This window comes from Dipodomys merriami, unplaced genomic scaffold (assembly GCF_024711535.1).
Source record: "Dipodomys merriami isolate MVZ:Mamm:240054 unplaced genomic scaffold, mDipMer1.0.p SCAF_8, whole genome shotgun sequence".
In the NCBI taxonomy this organism is placed as follows: Eukaryota; Metazoa; Chordata; class Mammalia; order Rodentia; family Heteromyidae; genus Dipodomys; species Dipodomys merriami.
This window is the reverse complement of record NW_027206401.1, coordinates 37,690,100-37,714,623: the sequence shown is the minus strand read 5'-3', so window position 1 is coordinate 37,714,623 and position 24,524 is coordinate 37,690,100. Positions and strand designations below refer to the sequence as shown.

General features: G+C 35.7%; 1 protein-coding gene, 1 long non-coding RNA gene and 1 pseudogene across 5 annotated transcripts in view; 1 reads left to right on the top strand and 2 right to left on the bottom strand.

The window, feature by feature from the left end:
- The window catches only part of Grik2 (glutamate ionotropic receptor kainate type subunit 2), a 560,382-nt gene that overhangs the window by 233,771 nt on the left and 302,087 nt on the right, over nucleotides 1-24,524 (top strand). For all 4 annotated transcript variants that reach the window (XM_070011020.1, XM_070011019.1, XM_070011017.1 and 1 more), the window contains 2 exons: nucleotides 18,404-18,585; nucleotides 22,216-22,269. In XM_070011020.1, the coding sequence (XP_069867121.1) occupies nucleotides 18,404-18,585; nucleotides 22,216-22,269 (236 nt within the window). The remainder of the gene's footprint in view (nucleotides 1-18,403; nucleotides 18,586-22,215; nucleotides 22,270-24,524) is intronic.
- LOC138819272 (uncharacterized) lies at nucleotides 6,564-8,308 on the bottom strand. Its single transcript, XR_011369387.1, has 3 exons — nucleotides 8,192-8,308; nucleotides 7,522-7,615; nucleotides 6,564-7,153 (listed from the first exon to the last, which is right to left on the bottom strand). It is a non-coding gene; the product is annotated as an uncharacterized lncRNA (long non-coding RNA).
- LOC138819209 (large ribosomal subunit protein uL6 pseudogene) lies at nucleotides 10,044-10,558 on the bottom strand (annotated as a pseudogene).

Below are 24,524 nucleotides of genomic sequence, written 5' to 3'. Positions count from 1 at the left end.
GAAATATTTTCATATGCCATTTTTTCCTCTCTGAGAAATGGATATGAAAATTGCTTCACTATTTACTAGGTTTTTGTTTTTTAAAAGATACAAAATAACAGTCATGTTATCATTTTTGTCAATGAACATAAAGATATGTGTACATTATCATTTTAAAGCTTGTGAGCTGGTCATAGCAGTGCATACCTGTGAATTCCAGATACTTGTTAGAAGTTGAATGTAATTTGAGATGAGCCAAGTAAAATATGGTGCAATGCTCCATCTCAGCCAATAAACTGGAAGCAATGATGCACCTGTCATCCCTGCTACATGGGAAGCTAAACTAGAAGGATTGTGGCACAGGCTAACCCAGGCATAAATTTGAGACCATTCAAAGCATAACTAAAACTAAAAGGCACTGTCAAACAGTAGAGAGTCTGCCTAGTAAGTAAAATCCCTGATTTCAAACCTCAATACCTCTCACTTGAAAAAGTTTAAGTTTGTATTCCAGGGTATAAACATTGTTTATCAATTGTTTACTAGAATAATATTTTAAATTATTATTTGTTAGGTAATTGTAGGCAATTGCAAATAATCACTAGAACTAACAGAAGCATTATTCTGCTACTTCCTTCTCAGTTTTTCCTCTAAGAAGGAGATTTGGGATCCTGAATAAACATCAACAAGAGACATAATTACAGCTCCAGAAATTGATCAATATTTCATTTCTGTCATTTTATTTAATTCTTACAGGAAATGGAGAGGACTCATAGAGAGCATGGGAGAAGTAGAGTTCTCTAACTTGCCAAGCATCACACAGGACTTGTATCTATATCTGCCTCAATCTCAGGTCCCTGCTTTAATATCCCTCCCACTTTGCCCCTGAATGGTAGGAGGTTTGCTTTATATCTTTAAAATGTTATATGATCATTTTTCTTCATAGGCAACGAGCACTAGTCACTACACTACTGAAATATCTACTAGCTTATAACCAGCCCAACTCTCATAGGTAACTTCTATCCAGATACAAGTACAATCTATATTTAGAGTCTCTATAGTATCTTTTGTGATGACATTCTCTGTAAGGTGCTTGGAAGTTTAACACTTACAAAGAGCAGGAAACTGAGTTGATAGAATGTTCCAGGCACCAGCACTGTTACTATGCTTCAAGGCAAGGCTAGGAAAATCCGAGCAGAAATCAGCCAAGAATAGAGAACATCTAGAGTATACACCCTGGGTTACTGATAGCTCATAGCATGTAGTTAAGGAAGGGATGGAAGGTGGGTTTATTGTATAAAGGACGAGTGTGTAGCACTGTGCACATGGTCATCGATGGGTCTTCAGTGCCATATGTGAGCAGAGTGCATATATTCCAGCTATAGATGAGAACAGTGAAGACCAGAAGAATCTCTGTGATCTCTAGTTTTTGTGTTCTTCCCAAGAATATCTCATATAGTCTTGGTTGAGTCAGTGCCCCTGTACTAGCTCTCTGAACCAGCCTGACAAATTAATGTTTCCTTTGATAAAAAAAACAACCTGAAAGCAGGTTGACCCATTTGTGGAATCAATTCAGGTACTTCAATTTACATCCCAGAGCAGATAACAGGGTGCAGACCACTCTAAAGAGCAAAGATAGAAAATACTAATAATCCCCAAGAGAGCAAACAGATTAGAAAGCCATTTGTATGTCTGTCAGTCTAAGTGGTGAGGCACAAAACTCCTTGTTTGGATATTGGAAGAAGGGCAAGCTTACAATCCACTCTGTGTCCTCTAGTAACAGAGCCAGTCCCCCTAGGAGGAAAAGAACAATGAAGGGATTCAAAAGGCAAAGGTAAAATTCATCCACTCCCTCTTCAGCTTAGCCTAACTGGTTCCAAGTACTCAGCTAATAAAGGGTTTGTTTGAGTTCATAACTGGTGATCCTTAGACACAGCTGATGATGGAGGGGTTATATTAGTGAAAAAGCAACCCCAAACTCTAAGGTATGTTGACTATGAGCATTCTGGGGCTGTCTGAAGAGGCTCTGGCCTGCTCTTCACAGTGCCTGCTCCCCTTTTTTTCTCCATTAGAAATAATCACTCTAAAGTGGTCCATCATCAAGTCCAAGGCCAGCATGACTATGACTTTTTCCCACATTTGATTTTAGACTTTTCTCTTGGCCCACTTTTATTTACTTTTCTGTTTTGTTTCTAAGCATATACTTTTTATTTCCACCACCTCCTCCCCTTTATCTTTCAGTTAACTGACTTGAAAACATCTGGTTTGAAATGGGGCTCACAAATGAATTTCTTCTTTCCTTACACAGATTTCCTCCCCCACCACCCAGGAACAGCCATCACCTATGCATTAACCACAAGACCTATTAGTGGAGTATTGTTTTGCAGATCTGCAGACAAAGAAGAAAGAGAACTTCAGTTGGAACAAACTCTTTTTATATATACTTTTTGGCAACAAATAGCCTCCTTTTAAATTCAGAGATGAAATGGCATTGAGGCCTTAAATTGCTGCCATCTAAAATGTTTTACTCCCATCTCCACTTCTCTAGATTATGATCAATTTTCCCACAGAATGAATTATTCAAATTGAGCCCAGTCTTCTGAATCCTTAGAAAAAAACAAAGCTTTAGCACTTTAGGTCTATTCTACTCACTTATCCCTTGGCACATTCTGTCTCGTACTGGCAGAAATCCTTTATATATTTTTTTCAACATATAATTTATTTCTCCAAATGGACTACAAGCTTCTCAATATTAAAGATCATGTCATGTCATTCATTCACTCAACAAACACATCTAAACCTCTACTACATGCTAAACAGGCTGTAATCACTTGTGAGGCAAACAAAAATTAATCAGACAAAAAAAATCCCTCCCCCTGTGAAGTTAATATTCTATTAGAGACAGAATTTTTTAACATTAAATCAATTCACGTATCTGTAAATATATGAAATATAGAATATATTAAAAGTAATAAACACAACAGGAAGCAGTATTCCTATGTGTTAGGATTCTGGAGTATAAAAGGATTAAGTGGATAGTTAGTAAAAAAATAGTCAATGTGGATGAGCTAGTAAGTCATGTAGATAAATAGTAGAACATTCCAAAGGGCTAGAAATCAGAGTGGGTCTGAACTGGCTTCGAAAACTGAGACAGAGGTAGAGAATGGGTTTTGATTTAGGGATGGATAAATTGGGTAATCTCACTAACATAGCAGTATAGATGTGATGATATATAGTTGGAAACAGGAGTTTCGAAATCCAATAAGACTTGAACTAGAATATTTATTCGAAAATAATTATAGAAGACCTGAAACTGGGTATGATGGCCAGCGGAATTTAAAAGAAGAAGTCTGGGAAATTATCTGCAAAGACCGGAGAAATCAAGTATGTGAGGTATCCTGCAAGCCTGGAGCCTGGAAGGTCAAGGCCTCCCTTGATCTGTCAAGGGAAATAAAGGGTGAAATTAACGTTGGTACTCAAAGGTCATCAGAACCTAACAGGTCACCAGACATCAGGACAAGGGCAATTTTAGTGGAATGATAGGGAAAAGATTTGCCCAGTTCCTCTGAAATGAAAACCCAATGCACAAGATAGCTTGTATCATAACTGGGAACTAAATAATAATAGTCCTTAATTGTTATTTTGTGCAGAACTTCTGAATTTGGGCTCTGTCACCAAATCCTGCAGTCCTTAGGTTTTATATTTTGTTTCTATTCCTTATCAATATGATGTTATCTTCTCTACTGCTTGATATCTTAATTATAGGTCTGTGCCCCAAAGTGGTTCATTATACACTTTACACAGAAGTAAGAACATTCAGACACTTTTATCATTTTGGCTGTATGAAAACATGTTTGGACATTCTGAGACAGTCAGAGGAAACCTATGAAACTGAGTCTTAAGTAAATGAGTAATATTGAATGAATCATGAAGAGCTCCTGGCATCTAGGAAGCTGAGAACGAGAGAAGAAAGCGTTAGAACAAGATAAAGTCTAGAGAACTTGTTTCCCCCATTTCTAGTGACCTATAGCTAGGACTCATCACCTAAGATTTCTAGAAGCTCCTAGAATGTCAGCTCAGAATCCAGCCTTTAAAACACAAACCTGTAGAGATACTTCTTATTTAAACAATAACATACCTGAAATTAAATTGCTTTGTCTGAGTTAAAACTTCAAAGTCAAATACACAATGAATTATAATGAAAAAATGCAAGGCTAACTGTGAAATTTAAAAAACAAAGAATGCCTCCCAGACAAGTAGGATTTGACTGCAACCTGACTAAAGTTACTAACCTAGCTAAAAAAAAATTGAATAAAATGTTGAAATAATACATTTCTCAGAAAGAAGATACTCCAGACACTTACTCTGTGTGTTTGTGTGTTTGTGTGTGTGTGTGTGTGTGTGTGTGTGTGTGTGTGTGTGTGTGTGTGTGTGTGTGTGTGTGTGATAAAAGTGTCTGAATGTTTTTACTCCTGGGTAAAGTGTATAATGAACCACTTTGGGGCACAGACCTGTAATTAAGATATCAACCAGTAGAGAAATAACATCATATTGATAAGTACTAGTCTTGAACTAGCACTCTATCACTTGAACTGCAGTTCAACTTCTGGCTTTTCAGTGGTTAGTGGAGATAAGAGTTGCAAGACATTTCTGCCCAGGATGACTTTGAATTGGGATCCTCAAATCTCAGTCTTGTGAGTAGCTAGGATTATAGGCATGAGCTACCAGTACCTGGTTTAACTTTCTTATAAGCAGGGATTAACTTTCTTATAAGCAGGAATTTACAGAATAGAACAAAAAACAACTGTTGGCCAAGAATTTCTCATGTAAAATAGATGCCTGGCTTCTTTTACTAAAAAGCCAGCCATGTTAAATAGATAGACAGACAGACAGACAGACAGACAGACAGACAGGCAGACAGACAGACAGACAGACAGACAGACAGACAGACAGACAGACAGACAGACAGACAGACAGACAGATAGATAGATAGATAGATAGGTAGATAGGTAGATAGACAGACAGATGATAGATATAATGGATTTGGAGAAATCTTTCAGGGTTCATAACTTGTTCAGAGATATGGACTCTGAAAACGATATCCCAGATTCAATGTTTTTATCCCATCTTAAAACTAATTCTAGTATAAAAATATTGTTTTACTGTAGAGTCCCTTGTTGATAAAGCACAAGCCTTCACTAAATACTATCCTTGTTATATTCATTGGACCAAATGATTTATTCTGATTTTAACCTAATGTAAAACAATATTCAGATTATTATATCATTTATTGTGTAGCTTGAGAATTGAATAGTCATGCATTTCTAGTATTGTGACAGTTATATTTCCTAACAAATTGGCTTTTTAGTTATTTAGGTCAATTTCATGGTCTTAATTATCATTACTTTATGATATTAACAACAATAAATATTTCAAAAAAAAACAAAGATCTTTTGAGCTAAAATCAATATTAAAACTTCAAACCAAGGTGCACTTTTAAGGAAAAAGATTATGCTTTATATGTAATTCTAGAGAAGATGAGATTGGAAGGATTGCAGTTGAGGGCCATCCTGAGCAAAAAGTGAAATGACCACCCCATCTCAGTCAGTGAGCTGGGCATGGTGCTATCTATGGTCCTGCATATTCGTGAGAATGTAGGTAGAACGATGGTGGTCTGAAGCTGGCACATGCAAAATTGCATGAAAAATAAAGCAAAATTAGACTGGAGGCATGGCTCAAGGAGCAGTGTTTCTGCACAGCAAGTGTAAGATGTTGTGCTAAACCAAAAAGAACAACACATGAAAACTTTTTATTTCCAAAGAAATAATAACAGAGAATTGATACACACATGATAGCTCATCTGTTAATCTTGGATGAAGGGGGACATCAAATGTCCCTGCTTTTTTTTTCTCATTTAGGGCCATAAAGGACTAAAGAAAAGGTGATCACCTTCTCATTAACATCTTGTACTACTATCTCAATGCTGTAGTTGACCACTTAGGATTCCAGTCTTAGAAGCGCCATCCCAGTGATCCTTCTACAGGAAAATGTGTTCATGTCATTCTTCTTATTCCCTTTAGTGAATCTGAATGGGCAGAGGAACTAATTCATAGAACATCCCAGCTTCCTAACACTGAAAGATGAGGCCCACCCTATCACACTCATACCTTATGGAGAGTGAGTCCATGCCCCTGTTGATCATAGTTGATCAGACCAATAATAAATACCTATGGACCAATTACATTTTTGCTTGCAGAATTTTGCAGTTGAGTTATAAACTAGTGCGTTCCTGCCAGCTGCTGGACATATAACAAGAATCCACAGCTTCTACACAAAGTATAATTCTGGAACACTTATTCTAGTTAAAAAGGAGAGGATGAAGCAGATACATGTATAAGAATTGAAACGAAAGCTGTCTTAATAGTCTTCTTTCCTACTTATTTCTAAGAAAGGACTGAATTCACACAACAGAATTTTGTGAAACTTCCTATTTTTTTCTAGTGTTACTTTTTTATTTAAGTCATGGAAATTAAAAAAAAATAATTGTAGCTAGGTTGTTCTTTCATTTAAAAAGTACCTTACAACACAATGCTTTTCTTAAGTGGATTTTATCTACTAGTGATAGAATTGCCTGTCCTGCCAGACAGAGCTGTGACTTCAATCTTCCAGCTGTAGGTATCATCAAACTTCTACACTCTCCAAAACAGATGCATTGCAAATCTTGTTTTCTCTTTCTCAAATCCACTTTTCTACTTCACAAACTAAATGGTCATCCATGCAGGCATTTGCCCCTTATAGCTTCCATCACACTTGAGGTAAAACAAGTCATTGTAGAAAAATTATTTTCAAGCCAGTCCACCCTACTATCTTATAGAGAATCAGTTGAAAATCTTCATTGTTTATAATTCTGCATTAATTCCTTAGCATCTTAGTTCAAAACACATTTTACTTAGCTTGGCCCAAGGTGTCTTGTACATGGTTCTCAATTTTCCAAAAGAAAAAGATTCTGAGTTCATGAGAAGCAAATTCTGAGCCAACAAAGTCTTAGCTATGTCCTGTTCTTAGCTGTTCGGTGCTCCTCCTCTGATTAAAAGTAATGCATTCTTTTGATAACTAGCTTCGGAAAAATGAAATCATCTGTTTGAAGTGAAAGGATTCATGTTTCTTCGTTTTCCACCTATATAAATATTGAAAGAATACTGTATTAGCATTTTTTTTATTTTTTAAAAATATTTTTATTGTAAAGATACTGTACAGAGAGGTTACAGTTACATGAGTAAGGTAATGGGTATATTTGCTATTGAACATTGTTACTTCCTCCTTTGTTTTTCCCCACAGTCCCTTCCCTCCCCACTTTCCCAACTCCTCTCTTCCTGCCCCCACCCCACTGGAAGTTGTAGAGTTCTTTTACAACATAGTATACTGTAAGTCTCATTGTTACAGTGGGTCAACCTGTGTCCTTGTTTGAGCATTTTGTTGTTTTCCTTCCCCTCCCCAAATTAGAAAAATGTATATACAAGATTCAGGGCATTCTGTGCTGCTTACCATTAGCTTGTAAATGAAGCCAAAGCTGCAGTTCTGGTTGCCACTCTGCCTCCCAGGGTAGTATTCTTTAACTTCCAAAATAGTAACCTTAAAGCTTAAATAAAGAAATATATATATATATATATGTATATATATTTACTTATAAGCATTGCGTATTATATTTAACATTATCATGTATTACATGTATATACATATATAACATATCATATACATTTTACATATTATACAATAATATATATGTTATAAAATTAGGCAAAGGAACTTTTTAATATTCCAATCATTTGTGAAAAGATATATGTGCCAGCATGTTCTCATGTATTCATGACTTTCAACTGTTCATAGCATGAAGATATATTCTCTGTGAGTCCAAAAATCAAAAGCATGTGGTTTTATGGCAGCTTTATTCCTGGGACAAAAAAAAAGTGGTGACATGAAATCTAGGCACTTACAAAGACACATTCTCACGAGCAGTTTTCATAGAGCAGTTCTGATAATTATTGTTACTTATGGGCGCAAGCATATGAGGCTTCTGAAGCTGATTTGTCATTGCCAACTTCAAACCATATTTGATGTATTAAGTGACAGGATAAAACCAGTAACAGCAGCATCCTGGGACAGAGCCAAAATAAGAGCTGTGAAGGATTGTTTGTTGCTTCATAGTTGGACTGACCTGGACACAAGTGGGGATTAGAGGACAGCGGGCTATCTAATCAGCCTCTGTCTGGAGAGCTGAAGTTGGGTTATCACACACTGAGAGGGCAGCAAGAATGACAGAAGGACAGGTGTACATCTGGGCTGGTTGTCAGGAGACAAAGGAACGTCAACACAGCCATCAGAACTGAACAAAGGGTATGTCAGTCCCACCGGGGGAGGGTCAGGATCAGTGCCAGGGTAGTGATGGAGTAAGTAGGATGCAGTATGAATCATGCTGGGAAGGAAGAGGAATAAAAAGACTTCTGGTTTACCCAGGATGTCCCTAGACTACACACACTGTCTTACTCTTTCTGTTAAGTATTTGAATCTATTCTTATTGTTCTCCAAAGTCCACAGTTTAATCCAAAAAGTTAGATTGGACATTGTAAACAATCACTGACTCAAAATATTACCAAATAGTGCTTACAAACCAAAGTACAGTCATCCTGTTCAGAAAGTTTTCTGAAACATTACTGTGATATATTTCTTTGTGATTTTTATTTATGTTGGGTTTTCCAAAGTCATTTTGGAAGGGTGTTTCTTAGTCTAAATAGTTCAGATAAATTTCCTCTTCTTCATCCACCACTCTCTGAGGCCATATGGATAAACATCCAGAGTTGATTCTTCTCCTTGACCAAATAATCCCAATGCTTCCTGAGACTTTGGCAGAAACTCTGTGGGAAATATCTGTTAATAATTGTGAAGTTCCATTGGTAATCTGTGTCATTACATAATAGGGAAAATGTAGAGGAAAATCTAAATGAGCTACAAGAAAAATAACTTCTTGCTTCCACCTGGCATTTTTTTTAAGTGATGTGGCTTTTTTCTTATTGTTCAATGTAGTTTCAATTGAGTCTGCATATACTACCCAAAGAGTACTGAAAAATACAACTTCCTTTTTATTAAATTATCCAACTTTTACCTGGTGTATTACAACACATATAATTGAAGTGCAGTATTTATATAAATAGGATAAATAAAAATTAGAAGATAGGATGGATGCAATGTTAGACCAGCCTAGAACAAAGCCACTTACCACGACTGAGGTGACCCAGGTAAGCATAGCACTTGAACCAGTCATTGCTGTTCTAGTTTTTTCGTAATTTAGATGCAAGACCATTTTAATGGCAATAAGCCAGGTGCCAATGGCTCTCTCCTGTAATTCTAGTTACTCAGGAGGCTGAGATCTGAGAATCATGGTTTATAGCCAAGCTGGGAAGTCAAATGCTAGAGACTGTTATTTCCAACTAACCAGCAAAAGCCAGAAAGTGGAGGGGTGGCTCAAGTGGTAAAGTGCTAGCTTAGAGTAGAACTAACCAAGTGAGATCAGAAGGCTGTGAATTCAATCTTAGCAAAAAAAATAATAGTCAATTAACTAATAAATTATTTAAAATAAATAAAAATAAAGCCAAAGGAAAGAACTTAGAACCTGAAGCTTTACAAGTCAAAGGGATTTGACTTGGTGTAGTCAAGAGTACAGCTTACTTTTAAACCATGGCACAATTGCTTTACTCTCGTGACTGCTAGAAGTCACAGAGATGGCATATTTTGGTATCCACATTAAGATGAATAGTTTGGTAGGTCCTCACTTGCTTCATATTTTTTTTGCTAAATTTCCAGGTAGATTCCACATAGTATCTGCCTTTAATACTGTCTCTGACCAGATAAGTGCCCTCTGGGTGGTATGCAACTTAATGGTTTTTTTTCCTTCAATATAATTCTCTCATTGCATCACTGAAATATCACAAATTAGTATCAGGATCCTTGATGGTATTTCTGAAACTGGTTGAACTGTAAAACAACAACAACAAAACCTAACAACTTAGATCTTAGTCATCAGCCTGTTGAACGGTTCCTTTCTCAGAAACAGATTCCATCCAAAGAAAATTCTGAAATCCTTCTTTTTAGCAGTTGTTACTTGCTGAATCAAAGCAGCTGAATTTGAGACAATGTCAAGGATTATTCAAGGATTAACTCATCTTCCTGGGCTTGAGGTACTGAACAAGCAGCACCTGTCCTCATTCGAACTCTTCAACAGTGTCAGAGATGAATTCTCCTGAATAATGATGCTGATGGGGAAGTGAGCATACCCAGACCTCATATTGTATCTGAAGCAAAGAGTAACACCCTTGATCATGTTTTGTGCTTGACTATAGAAGGTAAAAAAGGTGGCCAGTTTCCTTGTTTCCCCACCATTTGTCTACCTGGAGCCTCTGCTTTTTCTTTCCAAATGGACAGAGTTGTACATTGCTGGGGGGCCCTTCACAATCATTGTGAGTCCTTTCAGAGTGATGTAGACATTTTCTGGAATGTCCACAGTATGATGGCTGAATATGTCTTTCATTCTTGCAGAATGAAAGGGGCAAAGAGAGCATATCTATGCAGCTTATCTTGAATACCAAATCTAGCCTCCACACACACTGGACGTGGGGCACTCTGTCCCCTTCACCTACACCCTGCGTTCAGCTTCGCACACTGTAAACACAGAGAAGCTGAAGCCACTATCACAATATACCTTACCATATTATATTGAGTTAAATGTAAACCCTCCATATTTTAATGACCGCTGCTAATGGCTTTATTTAGCTTCCCTCATGGTGTGCAGTCCTGCACCACAGACTTTTGCTCATTCCTGTCTTCTTTATTCCCCCCTTCTTGTTCCATAAATATACAGCACATTATCTTTACCAATAAATCCCATAAGTTATTGCTGAGTTTACAATATGCATAGTCCTCGTTAAGAGGCTATTGCAATGATATATTGAGAAATTCATGGTAGCTTGGTTTATTTTGTCCCTTGCTAGGTATATTTTGAAGGTAGGATTAACTAAAACCGTAGAAATAATAGGTGCCAGAAATAGAGCAATCTTAGATGATACTGATGTTTTTTGACCTCATAACTAGAAAGCTTAAAAGTGTCCTTCTCAGCCAGGCGCCAGTGGCTCACACCTGTAATGCTTGCTACTCCAGGGGCTGAGATCTGAGGATAGCAGTTCAAAGCCAGCTCGGACAGGAAAGTCTGTGAGACTCTTTTTTTTTTTTTTTTTTGCGGGGGGGGGGGGTGTCCGGTCGTGGGGCCTGAACTCTGGGCCTGGGCGCTGTCCCTCAGCTCTTCAGCTCAAGGCTAGCGCTCTACCACTTGAGCCACAGTGCCACTTCCAGCTTTTTCTGCTTATGTGGTGCTGAGGAATCGAACCCAGGGCCTCAGGCATGCAAGGCAAGCACTCTACCACTGAGCCACCTTCCCAGCCAAGTCTGTGAGACTCTTATCTTCAATAAACCATCAGAAAACCATAAGTGGCACTCTAGTTGTAAAGCACTCACTAGCCTTGAGCTGAAGAGCTGAGTGACAGTGCTCTCAGGCCCAGAGTTCAAGTTCCATGACCAAGAAAAAGAAAAAAAAACTGTCCTCCTAGGTAGAGAGAAATAATGGGGCAGCAGCATTGGAAGGACCAGGTTGAAGAACCAGTAAACTGGTAGGCACATGCTGTCTGGAGTATCTACTAGTCATCATATAGAGATGTAGCAAAATTCTTTGAGTCCCCAAGAACACCAAAATCCAAGGGCCTCCAAGATCTTTCTCATTTAAGATACAAGCTATAACTTCAAGAGTCATAAAAATCATTCTCTGATGTTTGCAATGACTCAAATTCACTGCAAATTGTCCCCTCAATTTTATTATAATTTACAACAGTGAAAGGATATGGGTTAAACTTGGCTTGTAACAGAGATGCATAAGGCTGAGAGACTGAGAACTCTGGGTTTTTCTGTCCATTTGGTTTGTGGACAGTGCTCACTTCTTCAGACAGTGATTTGTACTAATATATGTATATGATAAATCCATGAATATGGCAGGCATACTCTTAGCTAGGGTCCTATTTCTTATGTTTTCTATACCAAATATAACCACCTTATGACTAAGAAGAAGATGATTGATAAAAAGTTAGGAATAGACTTTTTAAAAAATCAACACCAAACTGCCATTTCTATCAAGCCATTTTTTGTTATTATGAACTCCCTTCTTTATTTTTTACAATGCTATCATATACAACAAGGTCCATGCTTGTATGCATGCACTGCCCACTTTGATTTAAAGTACTTCTGTAGCCCAATTAAAATATTCTAATAAAAACAACTGATGGAAATACCATACTTTTTCCTTCTTGATGAATTATGATCTTCTCTTAGCTGAAAATAATATAATGCTGAAACACTGCACACAAAAAGTCAGGTTTGGTTTATATTGCTTACTATGCAATGCTTTATGGTTGGAGTTTGAGCTTGCACAAAGACTACCTTATCCCAAATGATAAATGATACTAGTGATGTAGCCAGGTGGCCAAACTGTGACTTGTATGGCTGCTGCAATGGATACCTGAGTGGGGAGGAGGTTTGGGACTCCCTTCCCGGGGCTAGGGGAAGCTGGACCTGCTGAAGAAGTGATCTGATTGATCTCCTTAAGAGACAGTGCCAGCTGGAGTGCACGTAAATGGCTCCTTCTGGATTCTCCTTAAAAGCTAAATTGATGGCAACTTCTGAAAAGAACAGCTCAGATCTCTGCCCCTGCATGATAAAGATAAACCTTGACTTCAGCTACTGCTGGAATCAGTGGAAGAACCAAAAGGTTAAAAAACAACAACAATAATATACTCTCACTGAAGGAATTAGAGGTAATGGAACATTACTCATCTACTAAAACAAGGAGATAATTGCAATGTGGTGCTCTGTTTCTGTGAGGAGAATTTTAGGAACCCATCTGTGCAGATTGTTGCTTTTTTATTATCATTACATAAACTAATTACATTAGGGGAAAGGGGGCATTTTAATTAAAAGACTGTTTTAAAGAGTTATAATTCTACTTTTCATTAAATAACCTAACCAAGTGCCAAATTTGTTAAAGTAAACAATAATTCTGAAAACTGTTGTGTGCAAATTATTTGTGTTCACATATTTTTCAACAAAATAGATTTGTCTTTTATTTTATTTAATGAATGTGTTCTTTTATTTTTTTTAATGTCCAGAATTGTACATTATCCATGTCATTTTTTAAGGGGGAACTTAACTGTTATTAAAAAAGAAAATCATCTTTTAGTATTAAAGACGTACATATTTGTTTGCATAATGATCGGTTTGAGCCAAGTAATCTTTTTCAGAAAGAAAAATAAATGACATTTTCTAAACACAATGTGTTACAAAAGGAAGCCAGTGGGGAAAGGGAAAAGACAGAGACCCAAAAAGGAAATGCACAGCCAATATTGCAAATAAAAGACATCACTGCTAATAAACTGTTTTCCTTTGAATAAACACTTCATCATAAAATTTATGCTACTTGGTAGCTATCAAGTATTTTTCATAAAATGGGTGGAAAATGGTCATTCTTCAAAGTTTCTCTGAAATAAGTGCAATACAAAATGGTTAAAGCAACAACAACAATTATGTACTTTTTTCTCAACTCTCCCCCATTCATCTAAGGTTCTCTAAATGTTAAAATTCAATGGGAGAATTTTATCTAAATGTTAAGGTATGTGGAGAATTTTATCTAAATGTTAAGGACCAAGAATAAAATATGGAGAAATGAGAAACAAGATTACATGACAAGAGCCACAAATGCTTAGAAGTAAAGAGAAGACTCTAAGCACCGGATACAGGGAGTGATGGAAACCAAGATTTAGAAACTCCAGTTCTACTTCAGCATTCAAACTGCTTTCTAGATTTGTGATTGAAATGCTGCATCATTTTTAGTAAAAAGAAAATTATGTGATAATCATTATAATGCCACAGTCAGACTATATCTCGTGCAGTGAAAAGACTGGATAAATACTATTATTACTATCATTATATTTATTGCTGAAGCAGTGTCTTGTCCATAGAAGACATGTATAAAACTTATGATGAAAGGATGAATAGAGACAACATTTCATTAATGTTTTCAAGTAGGAGATGGCAGCACCTGCTGGCAGCAATGAGATAGAGAGATAGAGAGATAGATAGATAGATAGATAGATAGATAGATAGATAGATAGATAGATAGATAGATGATTTTCTCTCTCTTTCTTGTTCTTCACTGTCATTCCCTAGGAAAGTTTGCAAACTGAAATCTGCTCCATTAATGCCAACAGGAATGTGTACGTGTGAAGAGAATAGTAAACATTTATTGTACCCGATGGTTCAATGAACTAATCACATGAACTCTTAAGATATTTGCAAATACTTGACAGTATTTATACTTAGAAGAAACTCTACAAGTGCTATCTGGGATGCTATCCTTTAGAACAGTGCAATTTCTGACTCAGTTGAGCTATTTCAAACTCTTGAGCTCATCTGTAACTATATAGTTCCTTTCTCTTTGGTAACATGTTAACCTCCAGAAAGTTCTTTTAAATTTTGATAAATAGAGGGTTTTTTGGTTGTTGCTATTTTTTGTTTTTGTTTTTGTTTTGTTGGCCATGGGCCTGGGCACTGCCCCTCAGCTCTTCAGCTCAAGACTAGTGCTCTACCACTTGAGTCACAGCACCACTTTCAGCGTTTTCTGCTTATGTGGTGTTGAGGAATCAAACCCAGGGCCTCATGCATGAAAAGCAAGCATTCTACCACTGAGCCACCATCCCAGTCCTGACACAGGGTTTTTTTTTTTTTTTTCTGGTGGGATGGTAGGGCGGTGGGGGTGGGGAGGGAGAAATAGATAGATGAATTTTTTTTTTTGGTGGGTCGTGGGGCTTGAACTCTGGGCCTGGGCACTGCCCCTCAGCTCTTCAGCTCAAGGCGAGCGCTCTACCACTTTAGCTACAGCATCACTTCCATTTTTCTAGTGGTTTATTGGAGATAAAAGTCTCATGGACTTTCCTGCCCAGGCTGGCTTTGAACCGTGATCCTCAGATCTCAGCCTCCTAGAGCTAGGAATTACAGGCTTGAGCCACTGGTGCCCGGCTTAGGTGAATTATTTTTGTTTTTAAAAAGGTATGAAGCTTTAGAAGAGAAAAGGAAATTGTTTCCCTTGGTTGGAATTGAATCAGTTCTTTTTATTTTCCTGTGTCCTCTCTTTTTATATTGGGCTTTCTGAATTAATTCTTAAATGTGTTTCATTACTTGAAATTTATGTAAAGGAATAAATTGAATAATCTAGAAATTCTTCCATTTCTTCCAGATTCTCAAGTTTGTTAGCATAAAGGTTTGAGAAGTATATTCCCCTATAATGTTCTGATTCTTGCTTGTTTCTGTGGTGGTTTATTTTTAATGCATTAATTCCATGACTTATTTGATACGTTTTGAAACATAAAATCAGAAGCTACTTCTACAGTTAGACGCCTTAGTATATTGACATTACTTAGAATGATATGCCTAGAAAAGTGCACAAAGAATGTGAATTTTGCTCGAGGCACCATGGCTCACACCTGTAATCCTAGCTATTCTGGAGGCTGAGATCTGAGGATCCTGGTTTGAAGCCAGCCCAGGCAGAAAAGTCCCAATTAACTACTCAAAAATATGGGAACCAGAGCTGTGGCTCAAAGTGGTAGAATGCTGCCTTTGAACAAAAGAGCTTAGAGACAGTACTCAGCTCCTGAGTTCAAGCCCCCTGACTAACAACAGCAATAAAAAAGAATGTTCATTTTACTTCTTAAAGTAATTGTACTAAAATGTGGTCCAAGTTATTTAGAACTTATTTTATTAAGAAGAATTATTTCACCCAAATATAAATATATTACCAAATATGTATATGCATGTATATTTACCACAACATTAAAGACAAAATAGAAGTAACTGGAGTTTTCAATAAAAATTAGTAGTTTCATAAATTAATGTACATGATAGAATGCAGAGTTTTTTAAGGACAAACTAGAGTAATGGTCAGTGATTTACAAAGACCTCTCAGACATTATCAAAAATAGTTTTTAATTTTTTTTTAATTATGAAAATACAGAGGAGTTACAATTACATGGGCAAGATAATGAGTACATTTCTTATCAAGCATTATTGCCTCCTCCTTTGTTTCCCCTTCCTATCACTTCCCATCTCACCCCCACACCCCTCTTCTCCCCCTTCTCTCCCCCACCGCCAAAGTTGTAAAGTTCGTTTTTCAACATAACGACTTGTACATCTCATTGTTGCAATGGGTCTACCTGTATCCCTATTTAAATGATTTGTTTTTTCCCTTCCCCTCCACAAATTATACCAACATCAAATACAGTGAAAGCAGGGGTTATAGTTATTAATATATTTTGTAAAAATCCCAACAGAACAAAATTGTATGTTTAAATATATGAGTTTACTGAAAAAATTACGGAAAAGAGTATATATACTGAATAATGCTATGATAAACATAGTTGTGCTGGTAACTTTAGTATGGCCTTGTTAGTGGTCATTTGGGTAAATGCCCAAAAGTAGGATTGCTGGATCATAGGAGAGCTCTGTGCAGAGTCTTTTGAGGAAACTCAATAGTGCTTTCCAGAGTGGTTGGAACAAGTTTACACTCCCACCAACAATGCACATCCCCTCTAGCATCTGTTGTTACTAGATTTCTTGATTATAGCCATTCTAACTGGGGTGAGGTGTAATCTCAATGTTGTTTTTATTTGCATTTCTTTTACGGCTAGAGAGGTTGAGCATTTCTTCATGTGTCTATTGGCCATTCTTATTTCCTCCTCAGAGAAGTTTCTCTTTAAGTCTTTAGCCCACTTACTAATTGGGCAGCTGCTTCTTTGAGGATTTGATGTTGGGGGATTTCATTGTTTGAGTTCTAAGTATATTTTAGATATGAGGCTCTTGTAGATTGTATGGCTAGTGAAGATCTTCTACCAGTTGGTGGGCTTTCTATTGATCTTGCTAGCTATGTCCTTTGCCATGCAGAAGCTCTGTAGTTTCATGTAATACCATTTGTCCAATCTTTCTTTGATTTGTTGTGTTTCTGGGTCTTTATTCAGAAAATTTCGGCCTGTGCCAGGGAGCCCTGTAATATTTTCAGTGTGTCTACTTTTACTTCGAGGTCTTTTGATCCATTTGTGGTTGGTTCTGGTGCAGAGTGATATTAAGGATCTAGCTTTAGTTTTCTACAGGTGTTTTACCAATTTTTCCAGCACTTTTTAGTGAAGAGGCTGTCTTTCTATGTGGTATGTATTTGCAATGGAATTCTATATATGGAACCAACCCAGATGCCCCTCAGTAGTTGAATGGATCAAGAAAACGTGATATAAATATACAATGGAATTCTATGTCTCCATCAAAAAGAATGACACTGCCCCATTTGTTAGGAAATGGAAAGACTTAGAAAAACTTATAATAAGTGAAGTAAGCCAGGCTCAAAGAAACATAGGTCCCATGGTTTCCCTTATTTGCAGTAACTAGTATACGTCTAGGATAATCTTACGAGACAAGCAGAAGAGGTCAAAAGCTATATTATGTATGACCATATAAGATGATGCTAAGTGAAATGAACCCCAATATATGGACACATGATGTTTTTTCCTTTGTTGCTGCTGTTGTTAATGCACTATGTGAAGTTTTTGTTTCTCTTGCATGTTCTTCCCCCATGGTACAACCCCTGTTTTCACTGTATTTGATTCCGGTGGCCTGCATCTTGTATATACATTTTTCTAATTTGGGGAGGGGAAGGAAAATAACAAAATGCTGAAACAACTATACAGGTTGACCCATTGTAACCATGAGACATACAAAACACTATATTCAAAATGAACTTTACAATTTCTGGTGGGGGAAAGGAGGAGTAAGGGTGGTGAGGCAGTAAGGGATAGTAGGGGAAAAACGAAGGATAAGATAACAATGCTAGATAGGAGATGTACTCATTACCTTACTCATGTAACTGTAACCCCTCTGTACAGTATCATTGCAATAAAAATATATTTTTTAAAAAAGAGTATATATAGCAAGTCACAGATATTGACAACCTACTGCAGAGGAGAATCCTGTTCATAGAGACAGACTATTTCACACTGTATCTTGTTACATAGTTGAAGTTTTATGTAATTAATTTCACTATTTTAAAAATCCCTTAAAGAACTTGACAACTTAGTATTCTAACAAAAATATCACACCTAAGGTTTTGCTGAAATAGGAATTTGAATGTTCATGATATACACCTATATGTGATGAAGAAAATTTTGCATCATAAAGAATGTTTGTGCTTCCTCATTCACTTTGATTTACCTCTAATGTCTTTTCCCCTTTTTAATTCCAGGTCTCATTCGTTTACAAGAGCTTATCAAAGCTCCATCAAGGTATAATCTTCGACTTAAAATCCGTCAATTGCCTGCTGATACAAAAGATGCAAAGCCCTTATTGAAAGAAATGAAAAGAGGCAAAGAGTTCCATGTAATTTTCGACTGTAGCCATGAAATGGCAGCAGGCATTCTGAAACAGGTAAACTTTAAATTGCTAAAATGCTTGGTTCCTTTGTAAGCTTACACTTAAACTATGATCTTTTTCAAAGAGACAACAAGTAATATAAGGCTAATGTTGTATAATTAAAAGTTAGAGACATCACCTGGATATAATTTTATAACAGAAAGTCTGAGAAGTGCTTTTCGTTATTTGTCTTAAAGGAAAAAAAGACGTTAAATTTTTAAGGTCATTTTCAAATTTCAGCAATACTGCTTATTATTGAGATTGTTGATGAATGAAGTAGATATTTCTGCCTTACATTAAAATAAGGGAAGATAATTTGGGTACATGACTGAATAGTTTCTTCATACATGTCAGCCAACCTTTAGAGGAAAGATTAAGTGCATTTATTCTGTACTTAGAATCTAATATGCTATGCCTTCATATTTTTACCATTATATTATGATTATATGATTATATTATTATAGATAAAAAGTATCTTCATTTACAAAGAAACCCAGTCTCCTCTTGAATGATGGAGTGATTTTACAGGAGCAAAGAAAGTGTCAAAGGATATATATTTCACTTAAGAGATTTGTTTACAGTAAAGCATTGGTTACCTAAAAAGATGTTACTAAATCAACAAAAATGAAACAAGTTTTTAGCAGTAAAACAAAGTTGTACTCCTCATACCCAACAGCAATCTGGAAAATAGGATTAAATGGGTAGTGGAAAATCATATCCTAATGAACTAGTTAGTAGAGCCTGGGTTTAGAACTCAATTCTTTAAATTTTGCCTTTAAAGCTTTTAAAATATGCTTTGGGTTTACATTAATAGTGGCTTGGGATTAGCCAATCATTTTTCCTACCTCTGATGTGTAAGATCACTTCTCTGCATTGGAAACTTATATGTTTAAATTTCAAAATATCATTTATTATATGTAAGTATCAGCAGCCAAACCTATAGTAACATGGTCAGCTTATTAAATAGATATCTGTCCAATATTTCAACACAAATGTTGGTTTTACCATAGTAAAATATTTCAAAGAATTTGTAAAATAGTGTACTAATTTTATAGTTGAATAATGGAGTGTATAAAAGAGATTGCTATTTGACTTATTTTAGTAATAAAGTTTTGTAATTAACTACAGAACTCTAGAGTGAGATTTTTTTTCATATAATTTCCAATAATTTCTGACCTCATTTAGAAACAGATTTAGAAAGGAAACCTTTGGTTTGTACTGAAAGCAGTATACTATTACAGTGAATTTGCTATGCTCAGTTTTCTCTGAGTCTCTAACAAATATATAATCTGTTGTCTTTTCTCTAAAGAACTAATTCTGATACATTTTTGCTGTATGAGAGGTTAAGAATATGCATCAACTTTGATAGGAGAATTTGCTTTCTGCCTTCTATTGATTTATCCATTATTGCATATTTGGTTGTTTTTGTGTAAAGTGCTCTATTTGCCAAATACAGAACTGAAATGATAAATATATTCAACAGAAAAAACCCTGCAATTAAAAAAAAAGATTAGTAAATGAAATATTAGAGCAAAGTTAAGGAGAAAAATATGAAAGTTAAAATGTAGTGAGTAGTGATAATACTGTATTAATGCTTTCTCTAATGCCCTGTAACACTAGTAGACATATATATATACATACACATGAACATGTGTATATGTAATATATACATTATAACATATGTATTCTATGTGTTTTATTTATGCATATAATACATAATATATACGTAAATACATATATGTTTACTAGCATTATGTATACAGATATAATATATATGAATATATAATATATGTATTGATATTTTATATTTCTATATGGATACAATGTGTGTATATGTGTGTGGCTGGTTTTTTTCTTTTTTTAAAATGTATCTGGTCTTAGAATTTATGTTACATTTGAGTGTCAGTTGTTAGGGAAAGCCAGTTTAAAAAGAAAGCAAATAGTTTCCTTCTAATAAACACAGCTGTAAATTTAGTAAGGAGCTATGCTAGAACTAGATGAGTGTGGAGGAGTGGAGCAGCAGAAACAGATGAGCTTTCAGCTGGTCTGGCTTCATTTACCAGTGAATACTAGGAGAATCCAGAAAAAGGAACGGCATTAGTCAAGTTAACCCTGTTGGTTTGTTTGCTTAATTTATTTAGGATATTTATTTAAACTTATCGAGCTTTTACTAAACATTGGACAGCTAAATTTGAAGAATGTGTTGTTTGCCTGAAAGCTTTAAAAGTGAGTGGAGGTTGGGAATGTGTATAATTCTCTGAGACGAACAGTATGCTACTTGTTGGGCATGCCTCAGTAGCAGAGGTTTCCACCTCTTTCCAGATTTGTCGTGGAGAATCCCGTAGGGCAGAGCCAAGATATTCTGTCACACAGGGAGAAGACTTATCAAGAGCTTCAAGGTTTAGATCAAAGAGTGTAAATAAACTCCTTCTATGGAAGTAAAATAAAATCAAATGTAAGATTTCGGTATAGAGTCCTACTGTTCCCTATTGCTAACCTTGAGCCCCTCTTCAATGATCTCAACTCCCTTCTACCTTGCCCCCAAGCGTCATTTATGCACTGGCCTAGAGTGCTAAGGTTTCTGTTTATTTACCATGCAGACTATAGCTAATGGAGCCTTAGGAAATGTGTTAGTAGTAGTTAGTAGTCTGTTAGTAGACTGTGAAGTCTATTAGATGCACTTGAAAATACTTATTTGTTGCTATTTGTTGCTAAGAGCTTTTTAAAATTTTATTTTATTTTTATTTTATTTTTTATAAAGCTTTCTTTCTTTTTATTGGGGGGGGGGGTCCAGTCGTGGGGACTGAACTCTGGGCCTGGGTGCTGTCCCTCAGCTCTTCAGCTCAAGGCTAGCGCTCTACCACTTGAGCCACAGCGCCACTTCCAGCTTTTTTCTTTTTGCTTATGTGGTGCTGAGGAATCAAACCCAGGGTCTCAGGCATGCAAGGCAAGCACTCTACCACTGAGCCACCTTCCCAGCCCAAGAGCTTTTCATTAAGTTAAAGAAATGACAATTTTCAGTGATTGCTAATTGATCCGGAGTTATTTCAAGTACATTCTCTATTTTCACTAAGGAATATGAGAAGGAAACTTACCACTTGAATTTTGAATATCAGTAAAATTATTTTAAAATTGATAATCTAAATTTACTAAGGAGTATAAAAATGTAATAAATTATATATTTTTAACGGATGTATTTAATTTAACAAATATTTCTTTAGTTTTCTGTACTTTCTTCATAGTTGTGATATGAATTTCTCTCATTAACATTATGTTAAACTGTCATAATAAAAATAATGTTCCTCACTATAGTTATTTGTAGTGAAGACATTAAAAATATAAGGAACAAAGATAGGCTAATTTCAGAATCTTTTTGTTCTAACTTATTACTTCTGTAAAGTGTAAAGCTATCAACTACAAATGTTAAAAAATAGCTTTTCTATCAAGAAAATTAGTTCAGAAATTCTTTCATTAACAGGTAATTTTTTTACTGTTGAGAAAAGATTTATCTTGGCAAACTTTTGGACTACCATTAATAACATGGCTGAAGTCTTCATTACATCTCACCTGTCTTTTGACGGATATAATGTATGGTATACTATGTGTATTTTCAATAGTAACATTTTTTATTTTTTTATATCTTAGGCACTAGCTATGGGAATGATGACAGAATATTATCATTATATCTTTACCACTCTGGTAAGTAATTTCTTAAAGAATAAAGACAATGCTCTAAGTTTGATTGCTGTAATTGTAAAACAAATTGAATGAAAAGAAGTAATATGAAAAATGACAGAGTATACTTTACTGCTACTATCATTGCAACAATCACTACTACTATAATTGGCATTTCTGAGTCTTGAACTCAGGGCTTAGTCCTTGTTAGGTTACTTCTTTCCTGCTTATGCCAAGCTCCAGCTGTTTTTGCTTTACAGTTTGTTTTTGATAGGATCCTTGCACATCTTCAGACTGCAGTCTTTCTATATTGTGGCTGAGTTTACAAGTGAGCAAAACCACATGCAGATCATATTTCATTATGTGGGAAATGAACTATACAACTTGAGGAGGGAGAGGAGATGGGAAGGGAAAAACTGGGAGAGAATGAGGGAGTGGGTGACACTGTTCAAAAAGAAATATACTCATTATCTGACTTATGTCACTGTAACTCCTTTGTATCACCTTTACAATAAAATATTAAAAATTGAAAAAATGGGAATTATGAGACAACTACTACTCATGGTAGAAAGTTGATGATTTTGAAACAATATCATCTAAGACATCAATTCAAACTATTTTCTGATTTATTTTTATATTGCTTCAGAGGACTTTTAGAACATAATGGATTTTATAATTAGTTTGCTGAAAAAAATCAATGCCTTAGACAAGCACAGATTCTTATACCATTATATCAACTTTATTCATTTTATGAAAATCAGATTTTTCTAAAGTTGCCCTTTCAGAAGATTAAATTTTCTATATTCAGTTAGGTTTTCTAAAAGTCACTATGCTTTAATTTGCAATTAGAAAATTGAATTTTACATTTATATTTTGTTTTTACATACTCATCTCATAGTTTCATTTTATTCATGAACATATGACTTTGTTTTTTTCAAATCAATCCTAACTCTTAGTTTTATTTCTTTTTTTCTTTTATTTTCTTTTTTATTTGAGACAAGGTATTTATTACAGGCTAGCTCTAAACTCACAATCATCTTCTTCTTCCTTCATAGTGCTGAGATTATAGACACATACTACCATATATGGCATAAGTTTTATTTCTCTAGCCACAAATCATGTCTTCCCTTTCCTGTGAAAAGTATTTCTTGCTCACTAATCCTTTACTAATGATTTTGAAATTCTGATGATATTTTCAAGTTTGGACATCCATCTGATTTTTCTTTTCCTCTTCATTTATTTTATTTTATTTTAGGGTTTGGTAGCATATGTTTAAACTTCCAGAAATGACCATTGCTCAAATGAAGTCCAAATAGTCATATGTGATCATTCTAATGATGGCACATAATAGAATAATTCTAAATGTGTGTCAGTAAGATAATTGGAAATAGTGTTTGCTGATGGCTTATGCCTATAATCACAGTTAGTTGGGAGGCCGAAATCAGAAGGATCAGAATTCAAGGCCAGTCCAAGTAGAAAAGTTTACAAAACCATTTCATTAATAGCTGGATTTAAGGGCATCTGTCATTCTAGCCACTTGGGAGGCTGAGATCAAGAGGATCATGGCTATAGTCAGTTTAAATAAAAAAGTCATCCGGGCTGCATCTCAACAGAAAGATGTAGGCATGATCTTATGAATGTGGTTCATTGGTCAAACATCTGCATAGCTAGCCCAGGAATGTAAAAAAAAAAAGGATAATTTTTAAATACTTAAATTTTAATCATTGTTCTCCAGATTGACTCAACTTATTTCCCTAAAAACTTTCATTATCACTGTTACACCATTCACGAAATTCTACTGTGGATTTTCTTCCACTTGCTGCTAGCATCTGTCTTCCTCTTCCCCCACTGACCAGCCTAATCGTTGTTCTCTTCTAACACAAAAGTTTTTCAGTTGGTTTTCTTGCTTCTGGAATACTTGGAAATGCCAGAACAACTTATTAAAATGTGGTTATCTCCATAGCTTCCTGTGAGGACAATTCTCCAACAGACATTCTTCATGTCCTAGGTTGTACTTCATTTTTAGAAAGCGAGACTGGCTCTGCTATATGAGGTGATTTTTTTTAAGCTTATATGAAATTTAGTGGTAGGCAGGTGATGGAGAGGGCTTTCCCTCATCAGTAAGTTATATTAAGTGCCATTTGAACTTTATTAGAATCATAAGATTTCAGAAAAACTGAAATTATCCTTTAAGAAAATAATGAAACAACTCATTTAGGACACATGTAACGCATTAGCCTTTAAATAAGGCCTTTAGTACTTGGATCCTAATCTGTCCT